We start from the raw sequence: 19,331 nt of genomic DNA on the forward strand, positions 1-19,331 counted from the left end.
AACCCATGTCCAACGTGATCGGCATGACAGCGTGTTCTGTCTTCAGCAAGGATTTCCCTGGGTTCTGAGGCTCTTGGAAGGTACTGCAGATTTTGGAGTTCATTTACACCAGGTCTAGTGAGAGGGAAAGAGTAATTTTTTATTGATGATCACTACACTGTTATCACAGTTCCATTAAGACACATTCATTATATTCCTTTGAATGATGTTGGTTGGCCCCTCTTTTGAAGTGATTCATTCTTGATTCAAAGGTTTTAAACAGTGTCCAATTAATTACCATACATGTAACCTGGAACAGTGGAATGCAAAAAACCTTAGATCAAAATTTAGACAAACGATAAATCTACACTAAAACATGCATTGCAGACAAAACGGCAAATGGTTTGAACACAGCAGTCATCAAAACTAGACGCCACAACATCATCCACATGAGAGTAGTCCTTAGAAGGACTGTTAATATTATTGTAACCTTGACTGATCTTTTGACAACTTGAGCATCCTGACAGTAAAGTGATTTGTGTTGTGTCAGTGAAATATATATAACTAGAGGGTACATTAATTTATAACAGGGCTTGAAATAAGACAAAAAAAAATCAGTCACAATTTTGCGACTAGATAAGAAATTGTAGTAGCAATTTTGCAAATTTTTGTTGCAAAGTCATAGCACTGTTTCGGGTTTGCCAGGCGTTTAACAAAACAAAATAAATGATCAATGGAATGGTGCTGTGCATGTAAAATCAAGCTAAATTATGCTACAAGTGAGCCCCACATATTCAGATTGCAAGAAAATTCATGGCGAGAAACAAAAATAATTCTCTTCATTTCCTTAGTTATTTTGGCAAAAGTAGCTGCAAAGTAGCAACTGCTAACCCTTTTATTTTGAAAGAGCGATTCAGGGTGAAAAAAAGTTACAAGTCACAAATTTGCAACTCCTCCAAATATTTTGAAAAGGGAAAAACTCAGTTGCAAATGCGACTGTGTTGGTTGCAATATTTGAGCCCTGTTTAAGCATATATTAAGTACTCTGGTCTTTGACCAAATTTGTTAGTAGAAATATCATGATTTTTCATTAAGTTTGACCCTATATTTGTGCCATTCTGTGAATAATCTCATCACTGGGTCATAATTATTCTGTCAGTAAGTTAATTATGAATTGCTAACTACATGTACCGAATGTACATGTGAATGCTAAAAAGGATTTACATGGAAGTCTCCATCCTGTAAAAGTTCAAGCATTGTGAACTTTTGAAAGTTGTTCAAACACATTTATTGCTATGGCAAACCCATTGGGCTTTGGTGAAATTAAAAGCCTACTTGATTATTGCGTGTGACCTGTTTGTAAAATATCCACTCAGGTTGCAGGTTACTGCACACAAAAATGGGTAATAATACCCAATTACTGACTGATATTGACATACCTTCGCTTTTTAAAAGGTGACTTAGACTCCGCAGTTGGGACAACCTGCTCTCCTGGTCTAACCCAAAGAATAGGACCGTCGTTGCTTTTGTTGCGATCACTTAAACGAAGAGCTGAAAAAGTTCCCCAAGGCATTGTTTCTCTCAAAAACAGACACTGCTCAAGCAAGTCCAGAAATTCAGGGAAATACCCTCCACTTTCTTCTTGCACTGTTCCAACTAAGCTGAACTGAAGTAATGGCCCAGCTCGGTATGTCCCAAAAGCATAAGTCGATTGCACTCTTTTTGAGAACTCTGACATTTTTAAAGTTTCAAGATCTGACTTTTTGTACAATGAAGACACTTTCACAGTCAAATTTGGATGGTGCACTCCAAAGTGTTCAACAAGTTCAGGCAGATATGCTGCAGCATTATGAATAACACCCATAACATGCTTAGGTACTCCATTACTCTTTTCAGCGAATACTTCACGGAAAAAAAGTTTCACAAATTTCTGCATTTTTTCATCTCGTAGCTCTGAAATTTCATCCAAATAAACATGAAGCATGGATGCACCTCCATTACTGTCAACTTCTGTGTGAATGAGATGCGACAAACGAGTCTTTTCTTTGGGATTTAATCTTATGGAATATTCTTGGTGGTTAAAATTCTTCTCTTCTTCATGGTTGTGATGATGATGATGGTGGTGATCCTTATGTTTCTTTCTCTTCTTCTTTACATCGGCTTCTCCATTGACTTTTACAACATCAATCTCATGATTGGTTTCCACTGAGAATCAAACAGCATTTATTAAGATATATATATATATATATATATATGAGAATTAGAGATATTATTTCCATTGAATGTCAAGGATATCATGTAATATACGCAGGACAAGAAATTATTTAGTAAAGGGCTCTAACCTATCATCCATTAAATGAAATTCTGCTGCAGCCTAAACCCCAACAATCTCTGAACAGATGCAGGGCAACATGGAATCTATTTGTTCAGTTTTACAGGAATCATAGCTTCATTGGAAGAGCATCCCACCGGCGTCATAATGGTCATGGGTTCAAATCCCATTAAAGCCACCTGAATTTCTCAGCTGTCTAAGGGCCGATTTACATGGTACGATTTTTGTCGCATGCGACAATGGCTTACCACAGGTCCACGACATGATTTACGGTTGTTGTGTACGTCAGAAAAAATGTCGTAGCATTTTAAAACCGCGACAATCGTAAGTCATGTCGTAGACCTGTCGTAAGCTAGTCGCATGCGACAAAAATAGCACCGTGTAAATCGGCCCTAATAGAGACAGCTATTTATCTCCTTAGAGTGCAACTATCAGAGTGTACCTTCAAGTGCACTAGTTAGTAATGGAAATGGGCCCACAAAAGGACACTCAGAAAAAAATGGTTACCTTTTAAATATTAATTTTTAAAAGACTAATGTGGAAATGTAATCTGATCCATGTTATTCCAGTTCTTCCTAACTTACGACTATGCCATAGTCTGTCTCTAACTTGCAAGCATTCTTATGCCACTTTTGACTGACCCATTTGCAAGTAACAATCACCCATTAGATCCTTCTCACCACTGCTAGTGGACCTGTTCCTAGTACCCCCCCTCCCACCCCCTCTGCCCAAGCCACTTTCTTGAGAGCCCTTCTTTTCTCATGCAATATGTCTTCATCCCACTAAACATCAAGCGAAACTTCACACAATTATAGATTATTATTGTAATCTTGGTTTTCTGATCCATGCACAACATTTTAATAAAAAAGAAAACAAACCAGACTTGTCGTTTCATAATCAGTTAATGTCTTATACCTGAGTTTCTTTTAATTTTCAGTTTAAGGTCATTATGAGAAATTATCTCCGGTGCTGTGGTCGTAAATTCAGACTTTCCTGTAAACACACAAAACAAATAAACAAATAATCTTGAAATTATTCAATCAATCACTCTTAACTGCCTTACATTCTAGTAAGTTGAGACTGAGTTTTGACTTGGAGTTAAAACTCGGAGTCTGATATTAAAGCAAACTGTAGTAACTTATTGAGGTAATTAAATACGTGCAGTCTTGAAATCGTCGTAAATAAATCATGCAAAATTGGTCAAGGAGTACAGGTGGCAATGTAACAAAACGAGAGAAATTGTACAAAGAGTGTCGCCTATGCGGAAGAACTCAAATTCATAGACACCGATTTATTTTCCGGGAACAGTTGTAATGGACAAGACCCACGTGCAATTTTTGGAATGGCGAAAATTGCGAAGGTAAACAAACAAAGCTGGGATGAGAAGTAGTTATCTGTTGAAATTGCGCATAATTACATGTTTTGGATAAGGTTTCTTTACAACAATAAACGTGTAAGTCACGATTCTTTAAAATTTAAATGTTAGAATGTCTAACGAAAACTGCTGTTTGATCAGTGAATGGAACGTGCAATGTATAATGCACATTTTCCCTTTGTTTAACTAAACCTCAAAAATGTACGTTAACCGATCAAATGGAACAAATGCTACTGACAATTTCCTTTTTTTTCACATCTTGAAAAGTAGACTCTGGTAAGATAAGATCATTTGTACGAGCAGTTCCCAACGGTCAGAGAACATGAAGCTACGGGGACATATTTTCATCGTGTTCAAATGAAACGCATCGCTTTACAACCGAGAAGCTCATCCAATGTTTGGAAAGGTTAAATGTAGGAATTATAAGAAGAACATTTCCTCTAAAATCCCTCTTACCTTCTTTCTTTATCTTCTTTAAAGTCGTCTTTAAGCTGTTGGCTGTCTTGGTCGGCGATGGAGAACGCGAGGGAGACGAAACCGAGGTAATGTTCCAACTTTCCTCGGCTGAACTCAAACGACGAACTTTCCCGGTATGATTTTCAAGGACAACTTGACGTTTAGAATCTTCCTCAACACTTATCTTTCTTTTTTTCTTGACATGCTCGTCTTTTGGTAACACGATGCTGCCTGATTTCTTCAGTAAAGGGGATTTACTGGGAGTTACATCTCGACCGTTGAAGGAAACTTCCCTGCAATTAGCCGCCATCTTGAAATTTACATCGTGGGGTAAACAGTGACGTCATTTGAGCCTTGGATCTGTCCAGTGTTTGCCGCGCGTTTTTTTTTTTTTCACTTTTAATAAAAAGAGAATTACAGTTGCAGCAAAAGCGTTATTGTTTATGCTGAATGTAGTGAAATCTTTTTGATATTGTAACATCTAAGACGACAGCAACAAATGGCCTCATTCATTGTGTTACTTTATTTTAGTGATATTTAATTTGTCGGAAACTGACATCTGGTCACATCTCGTGAAAACCCATGCAAAGAGAGAGTTAGGAATAAATCAATATCCATTTGTTCTTTACCTTGTCCTTAAAATTGAAATTTAACGCTGATTTTCTCTCCTGGTCAGGTTTCTCCTTATTAATCATACGAAACAAGTTAACAAGTAAAATTCAAGCGTGACGCAAAGTCGAAATATTTAATTAATTTTTTTATATTACTCTGTCCAAAATTTTCCATTGCAGGCAAACACCTTTCCGAGAGCCTGGCAAGGGTTTAAAATTTCTCGCGGAAACGAGGCTTCAAGATGGCGCCGCCGGATCAATCTCCAGCCTTCTATTTAGGTCCTCAAGTATTGAATACTGTTGCGTCCTGTTTGATTACTTTGTTTTTCAAGTCAGAAACGTGGTTTTGTGTGAAAGCTTGAGTATGAAAAGATGGCCTCTTGGAAATCCACGATCAATGCAAAATACGGCGTCGGTGAGGCCTTCCGTTCTCTCTGTCCATGTCATTGATCAAGTCCTCCTGATACTTTCATAATGATGTTTGGAGAAATCGACTACGCACTTCTCTGTTTTTTTGTACCTTCCAGTTGTTTACAACTTTGATGGCAATGTCCTACATGGATTACCGTTAACTATCGGCGAAACTGTGCACATTTTTGAGGAATGCTCGGGTAAGAATCGGAGAAGTGGAGTACAACTTATTTACCCCGGCGATCGTAAATGACCACAAATATTTGTTGAATGGTTATTGATTTAATTGACTCCGGTATTTCAGCGTCAAGTCTACAAATTTGGTCCATTTATTTCCCTAATAATGCAAAATCGAAAATTGTACATGAATGTTTGTTGATATGAAAACGTTGATTCAGATCAGTACGTTGTGCTGATGTGCTTAGTATATGGATTCCATTACCTATAATTCGCTCCTTATTTAATCTTTTGTGGTTATCTGCTATCGTTTGATTTTTGGATGTTTGTTTTTTCGATGACTATATTCGTAGTGGCCTACGTTTCACTGAAATTTAGTTTATTGTCCTCAATTATTGATAGGGTGGTATCGAGGATGTACTTTGCGGAACAAGGCGGTAAAGGTGAGCTTCAGCAGTGAGTAAATTGACATGCACTTGTAAATTACTTGTTGTGTAAGTAGATAATACCCGTAATCTGAGCATTCTAATAATTAAAAGGTATCCCGTTTACTTTGAGATTGTTTTCTTGTACACAACAAATGTACAGAATTCAGTCATTTCACTTTTTTTTCATAGAAAGACAAAAAACATGACTTCCTGTTTCCGTTTGTGAGAGATTGATCATCATCCTGTCAGGTCTACTAACTGAATTAGCACCATGTTTATGACATCGATGCACATAATACAAGTATTATGATTACTGTTTGTAGGACAATTATTTGGAGAAGGAGAGTAAGAAAGATTTGTTCATGAAAAATTTGAAACAGAAATTAATAACTGATTTAATACGCCCATCAAATCGAAACTTCAACATCCCTCCCCCGGGCAAACCCCGGGCATTTGACTATCTTTTGTGCACAGGGAGTGGGGAATTTGACCTTGGCCTGCGCGGGGTGGGGTATTTGAACACTATTTTGGCTCGAGGGGGTGGCAATTTGAACAACCCAATCTTCAAAAGTTCAAATTCCCCGTGGTTTGCCCAGGGAGGGGGGGGGGGGGGGGAAGAGATGTTGAAGTTTTGATTTCATTGGTGCATAATAACTCTGATCTATTTTAGGATTATGCATTATTGTGGAACTGATTATGAAAAAAAACACATACATGTAGTTGTATTATTGTTTTTCTTGATTGAGCATCTTGTAAGCTGCTTATTGGAATGCAATGATGCATATATTTTGTATTATAACTACCGTGAATGTATGATGGCCAAATGGAAATGAGAAGAAATCAGAGTTTCTTGTAGAATTTAAACTCATGACTCTTTGAGATCAAGTGTGATGCTCTAACTGTTATTCTTGTAAATATTTTAGGGTATCTTCCCTGCTACGTATGTTCACATCAAAGAGTGTATTGTTGAAAATGCGGGGTATGTCAAATGAAGGAAATAAAATCTTAAATCTTAAATATGAAGGTTAGATTTGAAGTTAGGAGCAGTAAAATGATTGATGGCTCTGAAAATTTTTTAATCACATAAGGCACTGCTTGTGAGCAGAAAATTAACACATAAACTGTTGATCCCAGCTGGGAGAAACAATCAAAAGGGGTAACCTTCAGTATCTCCCTTTTGGTGATAGGGAGATTAATTTTTAGTATTGATACTAAAATAATGGTAAATGCCAGTTTGAAATTTGCTCTTTTTCTAGATACACTTAATGAAACCTATTTGGTTTCAGTTCATGTCTCACCTGTTACAGTTATCAAGCAAGTGCTACAAAAAGAGGGATATACAATATTTTGGTGTAATGACTATTAAACAGATGAGTGTGTGGGTGGTGGCTGAGTGGCCAATGGAACCAGCCATGAGCTGCAACTAAGAGCAGCGAGTAACCATGACAACCCTGAGAGAGGCATCTACCCAGGCAGCATCAAGCTTACAAGCTGACCCTACAAGCCCTATGCTTTAACCCAAGGGAAGGATATAGAGGGAATAATAATAGCACAGTTCTAAACCGATAGCAACAATCACAACAAGCAAAGCGATTTGAGCTGGATACATGAGGTGAAGGGAATTTACCAGCCCTGCAAGCCCAAAGGAGTGCCCCAAACCATTGCAACAAACACCCGCTGTCCAGCAATGTGTTGAATTTAACTTTCATGTAGCTTAAATGAAAGTTAACCACATTTAAGGGTTTGTTGTTTGCCACTTGCCAATCATGGTAAATGGAAAGCCAAACCAAGGTGACTCAAATACTGCCCTTTTTGCTCTCAAGGTACCTAATATCATGTGAACTGGTAAAGCTAATGACGACTTTGTCCACTATTAGACTTTTAATTGGGTTCTTGTAAACTCACAGGTTTCATTCTTATCTTAATTACACTGTATGTAATAATTTTTTGTCAGTTTTTTAAACAATGTAAACATGTTTGAGGTCAAAGTTTGCCCTAAGAGTTGAAGTGGTCATCTTGAGGGCTCACTGGTAAATATATTAATTACAAATATCATTTAATCATATAGGGTAGACAGACTAGAGACGAACAGGTGGCCAAACAAACAAACAAACAAACAAACTCACAAAGCCAACAGGAAGACAATAAAATTATGGCATTAAACATTCCTTTGAATTGTTTTAGTTTCACCAGAAACCCATAAGGGTTGAAACATGTAACAGCCCCTTGTGTGCTGGGAAACAAGCTTCTGAATATTCAATTTGCTAAGTACCATATTTGGAATAACAAAAGCGAGGGGTTTCCAAATATGGGACTTAGCAGTGAAACATTCAACCAATCAGTTCGCACTGAATATTCAGAACCTGTGAATGCCTGTTACACGTTTCAACCCTTATGGGTTTCTCGTTTCACCTATAAATGACTGAACACAAAGAAATAAATGATTGTTTCGCTCAGGCGATAAAAAGAAAGAACCATACAAGAACAATACAGAAAGACTGATACATACACAATTTGCGAAGTGTATTTCCAGTATTGCTTTTCCTAATTAAGTTCCAGCGTAATTCTTGCTCTCCTCTTTTCTAAAGGACTTCAGTGGAAAGTGTTGTGTCAAAAGAAGATGCCACTGTCAAAGAACTAACTTTGATTTTAAGAGAATGGGTTGTCATCTGGAAGCGACTATATAAAGTAAGCGTTGATAACAAGATGTAAGGCTGGAATCAGATTTGCTTAAATTATTATTCTGTACTCTGGGCTGTATGACTAGAATAGTTATTTGTGTTTCCTTTTTATTAATAATTAATTATTTATTTAATACCAGATGGAGTCAAGAACTATTTTGCTTATATGGGTCCCAATTTTGTTTTCCATCTCCATCTTTTTGGGTCCAGTTATTGTAACATTTACATTATATTTTATATAGATTTAGTTTCAAATTCATTTCCGTATTTAGTTTTTATCAATCACTATACAGTAGATTACATGTATATTATTTTTTGGGATCATTTCTTTTTGAAAGAGGGGCCTTTTGTTTTTAGATGTTATGGCTACTCTGCCACGATAACAAATACTGAAGTGGCTAATTAACTCTAGCTATTGCTATCCTTATTGTTTTATCTTTGCACAGAAACAAGAAGTTCACCTATTTGAGGCACTGAAAAAAATAATGTGGGATTTAATAAAATGCCGGCAAGACCTTATGTCAGGCACGTTAACCCAAGTAGGTATCCTTGTACACTTTCTGTAAGACAAATACTGAATGGTATCTGGCCCTTGTTGTTCTTAAGGCTGATAGTGCTGTCTAGCTGATAATTTGAATCAAGGGAGATTTAGCGAGTAATACGGTTCACCCTTAGAATGACTTGGGCCTCATTTCAAGCAGCACCATGAATTACCTTACGGCTTGTATTTATCAACCTGTCAGATGTGTAGCCATCTTTGCTTTTCAACTTGCCTGCATTTTGCAAATTCCAATCTACACTGTGCTTGTCCAATTTATACTTACCATTTGCTGTGAAAAAAATTTAACAGGTGAGAAATCATATTCAACCTCCACCAAAAAAGAATGACTGTTCCATTAAATGGAGAGAAATGTCACATTAAAGTCCTACACAATATAATGTTGATGCTTGTTTTGCTTCATTTTAGGACCAAATGGATGACATAAAGAGGACAGCCATCACTAAGATTGACTGGGGAAACAGGTAGTTAACTGGAAGTTACAGTATTTTGAGAGGAGCTGGCTTTTTCTTGTAAGAAGTAATGAGTTTCTCAAAACTTGATGACAAAAGTGAGATTATCTGGGTGAGAGTAGTCCTAAGAATGACAGTGTTTGGTGACCTTGACTCATGTTTTTCGACAACCAGTGTGGAAGTCCTCTTCGGAGTCAATATTATTGATTGGTGTAGTGTCAGTGAATCATACACAATGTCAGATTGGTCAGTAGAAACATGATGCTAGTCAGCTGCAGTGTTGCTGGCTAAGAAGACTGAGATTGGTGCTCCTTGATCCATAAGCTCTGAAGCTCTGTTGTTATTTGACTGTTTGTTTTATCATTATTTATTCGTATAGTGCTATTAGTACATGTAGTTGGCAATGGTTCACTTTAATGTGTTATAAGATAGTAAACCAACTTGTGAAAGACTAATCTTTTTTTGCAAGACTCTGCATAATTGAGGTTGTGAAGCATGCTGTTGAAATGTCATTATATACATTTTAAACTCATCACCAATTGATGAGCATTGGGGAAGGTGCCGACAAATTGGTGGGAGCCGCACACATGTGTGTAGGTAACCATGACAACCATTTGAGTGGCCAACTGTCCACCAGGCACCATCACACTAAAAGACTACTTCCATTGGATAAGGGGGTACTAGATCTAGAGGAAAGTACTTACCTCCAAACGGATGGGAGGGACGGGGCACAAGAACAGCAAGGAACAGGATAATTGAAAACATGAATGATCGATCGCATACGCAAAATACTTGACAGCAAGGGAGCGCTAAAATTACAAAGGCACCTGAGCCCAGCCAAGCTGCCCCACACAGTCTACTGAGTGGAATAGCTGGCCAGCATCGTCTCATGGTTAACCTTGCCTAAATTATATTGAGCCATGTGCAATATTATTTTGTGGTAATGTAATCTGTGATGGAAGGAGTATGGTTTCAAAGGGGTTGGGACACCTGAAAAAGTTTAATTCTATATGGCTCTGAGCAGATTATTGATAGAAATCAGGGAGCTGCACTCCCAGTAGGAATGCATATAAGAAAGAAACAAATCAAAGTATGGTTTGTTAGTTTGTTAAGATTTTTACATCGATCTTAATATTATTATTCTCTTAGAGGCTTCAAATTAATCTGTGCAATGTATGTGTTCTTATATAACTATTATTTTACTTTACAGCAAAATGGGCCTTGATCTTATCCCACGTGTTGATGGTCAGGTGGTAGATGCAGATAGCACAAGTGTTGTTGAGCTTTACAAAGTGGTGAGCAGGATGTTATGAATGTGACAATAAATATAAATTTTGTTCTCGTCAGTGTTTGTTACGTATTCAGATATGTACAATTTTTGAGGAATCAGTACAGTTTTCAAATCTATAGCCAGCCATGGGATGTGGACAATCAATGTGCTATAAAATCATAGATAAAAGCAAGAAAAGTTTAAGGAGCACTAGCTTGCTCAAAAAGGCATGTGTGAGCAAGTTACTGTTACAGTAGTGATGATGATTTGATGCTTCATTAAGAGCCCACCTGTATGCCAATAATTTGAAATCTTTTTTTTTTTGGATTGCTCAAATTTTTTCAGTAAAGACTAAACACTTTTGTCCATACAATGAGCAATGCAATGAAGGATTGTCTATTAGACATGTTATCGCTGTTTCGCCGTAACATTGATCGAGTCGAAATCAGACTGGCTCTGTACTTCAAACATCGTAGACTTTATTTGTTTTCACGAAGACGAGTTTGACGAGGAGAAATGATAAGCAAATAGAGAATAAATACAACAGTGATAAGTGAAGGAAACTCGACAAAATCCAGAAAAACCATAGCATTCGCGACTTACAGAAATTCCACCAGAATGAACAGCTAGGAAACGAACAGATCCTGGATACACAACGCAATAGCAATTCGCTCTAACGGGTTTGTAGCTATTTCTAAAAAATAATCAAACCGTAGCTAACAAATGCGTATAAATACGCGCGAAAAGCGAAAATGTAAATTACTTGACCCGTAGGGACATTATGATTGCACTAGGAATAAAAACAATAGAAAGCAACGCAAGAATGTTACACCGGCCCCTAAATGCGACAGCACAAACCATTTATAACAAAATAATGAGATCACGTTCGCAGCGTGCTTATTTAATTACGATAAAAGAAAGCTGTATAGAGGGCGTTGTTCGCTACTAGCTTTGTTCAGACTTGTTGTGTTCAAAAGGGGGATTCCCTCTGAGTTCCGTAAACAAGTGCTTGACCTAGACAGGCTTGCAGTTGAAACAGTTCCACGCGACATTCACCTCCTAGGACTTGAATCGGTAAAGGAACATCTAAGCGGATTCGAGTAATATAATTTTGTCAATGGGTCGCTGCAGGGTTGATGTCTTAGTTTTCACCAATACTCTTCGAACGAAGCCGTCTGTGTTATTTCGTTGTACATCCACGATACGGGCAAGCGGCCAGCAGCTTCGCGGACAATTCACATCAGCCACTAAGACGATGTCGCCAATGACGAAATTCCTCCTGGGTCGATTCCATTTTTGTCTTTCTTGAAGGGATGGGAGGTACTCCTTGATCCACCTTCGCCAGAATATGTCCGCCAGGTACTGGATCTGTCGCCACCGCTTGCAAGAGTATATTTCATCCTTCTGGAAAAACCCAGGTGGTAGTGATGGTCCTGAGCGGAGTAAAAGCAAATGATTTGGCGTGAGGGCCTCTAAATCTTTCGGATCATCTGACACTTTAGTGACAGGTCTGCCGTTAACGATAGACTCGACCTCACAGATCAAGGTTACCAAGCCTTCTTCGTCGAGGATTTGCTCTTTTGTGAGGGCGCCCATGACTTTCCTCACCGTTCTTATACACCGTTCCCAAACCCCACCGTGATGGGATCCACCAGGAGGGTTGAATGTCCATTTCACGTTTTGCTGTAGTAGAAATTCCCCGATCTTGTGTTGATTCCAACCCTCGATTGCTTCCCGCAGCTCTTTCTCCCCACGCACAAAATTTCCTCCATTGTCGGACCTCACTTCTTCTGGTTTGCCTCTTCGGGCAACAAAACGTCGCATCGCGTTAATAAAGGAATCCGTGTCCAGACTCTGGGAGACTTCTAAATGGATTGCTCGTATGGACATACAAGTAAAAAGAACACCATATCTTTTGACAAGGCTTCTCCCTCTTCGCACGAGAAACGGACCGAAACAGTCAATTCCTACAAACGTAAAGGGTGGCTTTGCAGGCGTCACCCGGTCTGTGGGCAGGTCTGCCATTTTCTGCTTTCCTAGCGGGGCTTGCCTTCTTTTGCAGTCGAAACAGTCGATGACAACCTTCCTTATGGCCGTCCTTGCTTTGAGAATCCAAAACTTTCCTCGAACCATGGATAACACATGCTCTAGACCCGAATGACCAGACATCAAGTGGTAGTAGCGCACAATCAAATCCACGACATGGTGCTTATTTGGCAGGATAATTTGGTGCTTCGCGAGGTATGGAATTGATGCTTGTCTCAAACGCCCACCGACGTACAGCAGACCATCAACTTTCATTGGATCAAGCTTGTAGATCGCACTCGTTTTCTTAATTAGCGGTTTCCTCTCCTTAGCACTTTTCAAGTCGCTGCTTCCGTTTACTTCTTCTTGCTCTTCGAGCCGTGACAACTCTTCTTCGAAACTTTGTCGTTGGACGAATTTGAGAATTTCCTTTTCAGCTCTGTCGATCTCGTCCACACTAAAAGGGTCGTACGTCCTGTCTTCAGGGGAGTCTTGTACTAGTGCCAGTCCTTCTCTACGTTTTTTGGATGACTGCTTCAGCTTCTCCCGATAGCGCAAAATCCAAGCAACGAATTTCTTAAGACGATACCATGATGAAAAGTACTCAAGGAGTTGGTTGACACAATTAGTACCAGCGTTGGTAAGAGAGAAAAAAGCTTGACTCTCCCTCTTGATTTCAGGGTCGTTGTCCTGCATTTGGGCGGTGGGCTGAACGGGCCATCTTGATTCTGGCGTCCACAGAAAATCTGGACCATTTATCCAACGATTCTTGGAGATGACGGAATCCACCGTAAGACCTCTCGAAGCGTCGTCTGCAGGATTCCCTTCTGAATTCACATACCTCCACTGAGACGGCGAAGATGCATCATGTATGATGGCTATCCTATTAGCAACAAAAGTGTGAAACCTCTTGTCGTTATTTTGTATGTAGCTGATTACACAAGTACTGTCTGTCCAAAATACAGATTCATCTACGGGGAAATCGATTTCTTTTCGAAGTATCTTGTCCAGCCTCGATGCCATGACGGCTGCCGACAACTCTAGCCTTGGTATTGTCACTGTCTTAAGGGGTGCAGTCCTTGCCTTTCCCATCATGAACGAACAGTGTATCGCGTCTTTATCATTCAGAAATCTGAGGTAGGAGACCGCACCATAACCTTGTTGAGAAGCGTCTGAGAAATGATGTAGTTGCACAGAAACAACTTTACCAACGCCCGGTGGCTTCAAACAGCGATCGACTGAGAGCTGTTCAAGCTTTGGAAGATCTTCCAACCAACTTAGCCAACGATTCCTTTCGTTGTCAGGAATAGGGTCATCCCACTCCAATCTTCTACGGCACAAATCTTGTAGAATAACTTTGGCTGAGAGGACAACTGGGGCTACGAAACCGAGGGGATCGTACAACGAAGAAACAACTGAAAGTAATCCTCTTCTCGTGAGGGGTTTGCTTCTAACTTCAATCTTGAAACAGAACTTGTCACGTTCCACATCCCAACGTACCCCAAGAGCACGCTCGACGGGTAGCTGACCATCGTGGAGATCCTTGAATGTACCCGCTCTTTCAGACACAGGAAGGGATTCAATGACCCTGCGAGAGTTTGAAACCCATTTGGTTAAATTGAAACCTCCCTTTCCTAGAAGCCTTCTAAGATCATCGGTCAGACAAATAGCTTCCTCTTCTCCTCGCACAGACTTTAAGCAGTCGTCAACGTAAAAGTTTCTTTTGACCGTGTTGATTGCCTCGGAGTCAAATTGCTGCAAGTTGTCGTCTGCTGCTTTCCTTAGAGCAAAGTTCGCACAGCTTGGAGAAGACACTGCACCGAATAAGTGAACTCTCATCTGGTACTCTTTAGGTTGACTTTCAAGATCGTTCCCACGCCACCACAGGAAGCGTAGGACATCCGAATCGCTGGGTGGAACACGAACTTGGTAGTACATGCACTCTACGTCGGCCATAACAGCGATCCGTTCCTGTCGGAACCGAGTAAGAACGCCAATGAGGGAGTTGGTCATGTCCGGGCCCGGTAGCAGTACGTCGTTGAGAGAAACGCCCCTGTATTTCGCTGCACAGTCAAACACAACACGGACTTTCTCAGGTTTCTTCGGATGGAACACTGGATGATGTGGTAAAAACCAAGTAGCCTTTTCCGATTTAATACTCTGATGATCTGGAACCTGTCTGGCGTAGTCTTTGTCTAAAAGGTTGTCGATGAAGGAGGAGTACTTCTGGAAGAGATCTGGGTCCTTGAAAAGCCTTCTTCTTAACAGCTTCAGTCGATGTTCCGCTAAAACTCTGTTGTTTGGCAGACAGGATGGCGAATATCTCCATGGTAAGGCTATCTCATAGTGGCCTTCTTTGTGAACGGCGGAAGATTCCATGATCTCCAGTGCTCTTTTGTCGTCAAGAGACATCTCCTTCGTATTGTCAAGCAACGAATCGTTAAATTCCATATTACAAAATCTCTGGAACATGTGATCGAGTTCGGCGTCTCTTCTAATGAAATTGGTAGTACGAGCACCGTTCCCGTTTCTGCCTAACGGGCCATTAATTGCCCAGCCTAGCAAAGTTCTTGTTGCATATGGACCTCCATCCTGACTTTCCTTAACCTCTTTTGGTTCCAGAGCTTTAGGTACATCGTGGCCTATTAGTAAACCAACACGGGGGTCTATCTCTGCAATACGTATTCCTTTTAGATGGGACCACCTGTCAACATCTTCTTGACGAGGTACACTCTCTGATGAAATTGGTAGTACAGGAGTAGAAAACACCAGCGGTAGTTCTATAAAATTATTTTCATCTAAATCGAAGACTTCTAGTTGGACCAAAGATTTCACTTTCGTGCTATTTTCTCTTTCCATTGTGGTTAGCGATAATGTGGTGTCGATACCTCTGACTCCAAGGTCCTTCAATAGCTGATCACTGCAGAAGGTCGTATTCGAACCACCGTCTAGGAAGGTGTACGTAAGCAAAAGGGTGTTACTCCCTTTGGCTCTCACTTTAACTGGTACCACAGGTAATCCGGTTACTGATGTTCCGGCCCCAGTAACGGTACGACGTGGTTTGCCAACACTTACATAGGCGCTCTGAGCTCCTGTCTCTGGCTGGGTTGCGTCATCAAACCGCGCCGAAGATGGGTGTAGGAATGTTGAATGCTTGTCGTGACACCCGTCCACCTTGCAAAAGCTTGTCTTTGGGCAAGCAGCGACGTAATGACCGGGAACAAGACAATTATAGCAAAGTTCTTTCTCTCGTACAAATTCGTATCTTTCGCTGACGCCTCTTCTTCTGAAATCATTACATTGAGATAGCCAATGAGGAGATTTGCATAACGGGCAGTATAGACTGTTACGATTGAATCTTGGCACCGAAATCTCCTCAGAGACACCTTCACCAGTGTGATCAGGGTTGTGGGCATCGGCTGCGAACGAAGAGACCCTTCTGCTTGTCGATTTTCTCTTGTCAAGGCCGCCTTTGCCTTTCGGTTCGCTAGATATGTCTCCAAAAATGGGATGCATTAATATACGGGCTTTCTCCTCTACGAAACTCGCGACGTCACTGATGGTTACTTCTCTCTCCTGCCTCTCTGTAATGGTGTCCGCTACATCATGCCACTTCTGGCGCAGGTTGAAAGGAAGCCTGGACACTACTTTCTTTAAGCTGTTGGGGTTCTCAATTTTACTGAGATAGCCAATGTCAGTTAAAGTGTTCTTGCAACTGGTTAAAAGGACAGAAAACGTTTGTAGAGCTGCTCCATCTTCAGACTTGATAGCAGGCCCATTGGTGACTCGTTCAACACATGCCGAGGCGATCCTGTATGGCTGTCCATAACGCTTAGTAAGGAGTTTCCGAGCCTCACGGTAGCCTTTCTCAGAATCCATTGCGAGACAACTTCGCATTAGTTCCTGTACGTCGCCTGTTGTGTATTGCACGAGGTAGTACAATCTCGCACTATAGCTTGTGGTTTTAGCTTCTATCATGTTCTCGAATGCTCTAATAAAATTGCAGTACTCAATAGGATCCCCAGTAAAAGTTGGCACTTCAGGCTGAGGCAAGGTCAGGGCCAAAGTATGTAACTGTTGTTGCTTTAGCAGCTGTTGCACTTGGTGGTTCTGCTGTTGTTGTATATGCAATATATTACGATTTTGTTCCTGCTGCTGCCACTGCAAGTCCATAAACTGTCGGAATCCTTCCTCGCTATAAAACGAATTTTGAGAATCCACCTCTCTGTGCCGGTGTCTCCCAGCACCCGGATCAGAAATTGGAAGTTGTTCAGTTCGAGCAAACAGTCGCTGGGTGTCGCTGGGCATTACTTAAGACGCCTCAGGCTCGCAGAAGTCCGTTTTGACCACAGGTGGAACAATACTCCGGACACCCTTAATCTTGCCAGCTGCCGTGAACTGTGCCTTGGCTTCTGCTAGGACACATTCTTCCGCTTTAAGTTTGGCAATCTCGGTTTCGAGAGCTAGCTGTTGCTTCCTTTGTTGCAAGCGGAGTTCTTCCTGTTGCAAAGCTTGTTGTTCTCGCAGCATTGAGGCTTCGGCCGCCAAGGATGCTCTTTTCGCCGCCGCCGCTACTCTAGCACCAGACACTGAACTACTTCTTGAGGATCGCGAGCAGGCCTTAGATCTGGTCTTAGACTTTGAGGCGGTTCGAGAGCCAACATTGCTATTGCTAACAGAGTTCTCGGGTTGAAGGTTCGGTTCACTGTTTGCTCCTGGCGGTTGTTTAAAGCCAACTTGAATCCAGTCGTCGATTATTCTTCTAGTGTCATTAGCGAGGAGCAGGGTAGCGTTGTAATATTCTTGTGAATCATTGATCTCGGTTCGGTCCTCGAGGTGACCATGGTAAGCTTGGTGCGCCGTATTAAAGTTTTTTATCGCTTCATCCAACTCGGCACGCTTCAGCTCTAGGTCTTTCACGTCGCCAAAGTCCGACATAATTTCCCTTGCTTTATTTTGCCTTCTGGTCACTACTCCTTTAGCGGCGCTTCTAGAGGCCTTTAGTCGAAGGTTTCTTTCGTACCAAACCTGAGACTGGTCGATCGTAACATTAGGGTGTCTTATCCTGACTTTGCTTGTTGCCTCAGCCGTCGAAATAGCTCCAGGATCCACGGACATATTCGAATTTCTTCAAACGATGTTATCGCTGTTTCGCTGTAACATTGATCGAGTTGAAATCAGACTGGCTCTGTACTTCAAACATTGTAGACTTTATTTGTTTTCACAAAGACGAGTTTGACTAGGAGAAATGATAAGCAAATAGAGAATAAATACAACAGTGATAAGTGAAGGAAACTCGACAAAATCCAGAAAAACCATAGCATTTGCGACTTACAGAAATTCCACCAGAATGAACAGCTAGGAAACGAACAGATCCTGGATACACAACGCAATAGCAATTCGCTCTAACAGGTTTGTAGCTATTTCTAAAAAATAATCAAACCGTAGCTAACAAATGCGTATAAATACGCGCGAAAAGCGAAAATGTAAATTACTTGACCCGTAGGGACATTATGATTGCACTAGGAATAAAAACAGTAGAAAGCAACGCAAGAATGTTACAAGACATAAGTTTGGTTTTTGTTAAATCATCATGTTTTGTTTTGTTTTTTTCTCGATTGAAGAGCAAAATCCATAATTATTGAGAACACAATGGACATAATTTATACAAAAGGAAGGAAAAATGAGTTAAAACAAAGTGAATTTTTGATTAAACTATGAAATTATTATGAACTTTTTTGCACAAAATGAGACGAATTCAAGCAAATTGAAAAAATTGAAAAATATTTCCTGTTTCTTGCTTGTGCAAGATGTTTCAGTCAATCACTGTGTTTAGTGACAGCCAGTAAATGAAAAACCTTTCTTGTCAGCCAATTTACAAGATGTGTTCTTTACCCTTTTAGCATGTGTCAAGCGCAGAAGCCAACCTTCAAGTATCAGTAAGTTGTACAGTTTTAAAATGCAAAATTAATATCAGTCAGGAGAGGACAAACTAAGCGACAAAAAGAAGAGATCAAAATAGTTGTCTTGTGCTGTCTATAGCCTTCAAGCAATCAAGGTCTCATGCATGTGAAAAGTCTTAAGTTGAAACAAAGAGTTTGACATCTACTCATTATACAGAGAAAAAACATGTTTCCACTGTGGTTGGTAATGTTGAACTGTGCGGTCTTTGGGAGGGACTTGTCAAAAATCCAATTTGTAGTTGGCCTTTGTTTTGGCCAACAATTTAACTTGGCGTCACTTTGAGCCTCAGTGTGCCCAGAAAGTGGAAAACTCTTCCTGTGTGATCATGCACCGTAAGTATACCTGGAAACTGTTCTTTTCAGAGTTTTTCCCTCAAGTTCCAACAATCCCTCAAAGTAAACAGCAGTAAAGTAGGAGGGCTTAAAGAAGACATATTTTTTGAGTAGATGTCGATATTGTTAATAATTAAAAATTTATTGTCAAACCCAACTGGAGGAAGGCAAGTACTTGACTGTTTACGTGTACATAGTGTTGGGGATTCCAATTTGGGACAGGTAAAGAGAAATACAGTTGGTCATGGAGGTGTTGAAGTGGACAATCATGCTTCCAAG

The 19,331-nt window shown here is 40.3% G+C and overlaps 2 protein-coding genes across 2 annotated transcripts in view; one reads left to right on the forward strand and one right to left on the reverse strand.

Annotated features, from left to right (window-relative positions):
- Nucleotides 1-4,480, reverse strand: part of LOC137999966 (lysine-specific demethylase 9-like) — a 10,345-nt gene extending 5,865 nt beyond the window's left edge. The window contains exons 1-4 of the mRNA XM_068846016.1: nt 4,143-4,480; nt 3,227-3,304; nt 1,419-2,184; nt 1-114 (exon numbers count right to left, since the gene is read on the reverse strand). The exon at nt 1-114 is cut by the window's left edge and continues 57 nt beyond it. Coding sequence (XP_068702117.1) covers nt 1-114; nt 1,419-2,184; nt 3,227-3,304; nt 4,143-4,452 — 1,268 coding nt within the window. The 5' untranslated portion in view covers nt 4,453-4,480. The remainder of the gene's footprint in view (nt 115-1,418; nt 2,185-3,226; nt 3,305-4,142) is intronic.
- Nucleotides 4,481-4,976: 496 nt separating this feature from the next.
- Nucleotides 4,977-19,331, forward strand: part of LOC137999965 (dedicator of cytokinesis protein 1-like) — a 60,709-nt gene continuing 46,354 nt past the window's right edge. Inside the window, exons 1-9 of the mRNA XM_068846015.1 lie at nt 4,977-5,168; nt 5,281-5,364; nt 5,744-5,784; nt 6,693-6,748; nt 8,358-8,457; nt 8,897-8,989; nt 9,418-9,473; nt 10,672-10,756; nt 18,660-18,695. Coding sequence (XP_068702116.1) covers nt 5,126-5,168; nt 5,281-5,364; nt 5,744-5,784; nt 6,693-6,748; nt 8,358-8,457; nt 8,897-8,989; nt 9,418-9,473; nt 10,672-10,756; nt 18,660-18,695 — 594 coding nt within the window. The 5' untranslated portion in view covers nt 4,977-5,125. The remainder of the gene's footprint in view (nt 5,169-5,280; nt 5,365-5,743; nt 5,785-6,692; nt 6,749-8,357; nt 8,458-8,896; nt 8,990-9,417; nt 9,474-10,671; nt 10,757-18,659; nt 18,696-19,331) is intronic.

This window comes from Montipora foliosa, chromosome 4, assembly GCF_036669935.1.
Source record: "Montipora foliosa isolate CH-2021 chromosome 4, ASM3666993v2, whole genome shotgun sequence".
In the NCBI taxonomy this organism is placed as follows: Eukaryota; Metazoa; Cnidaria; class Anthozoa; order Scleractinia; family Acroporidae; genus Montipora; species Montipora foliosa.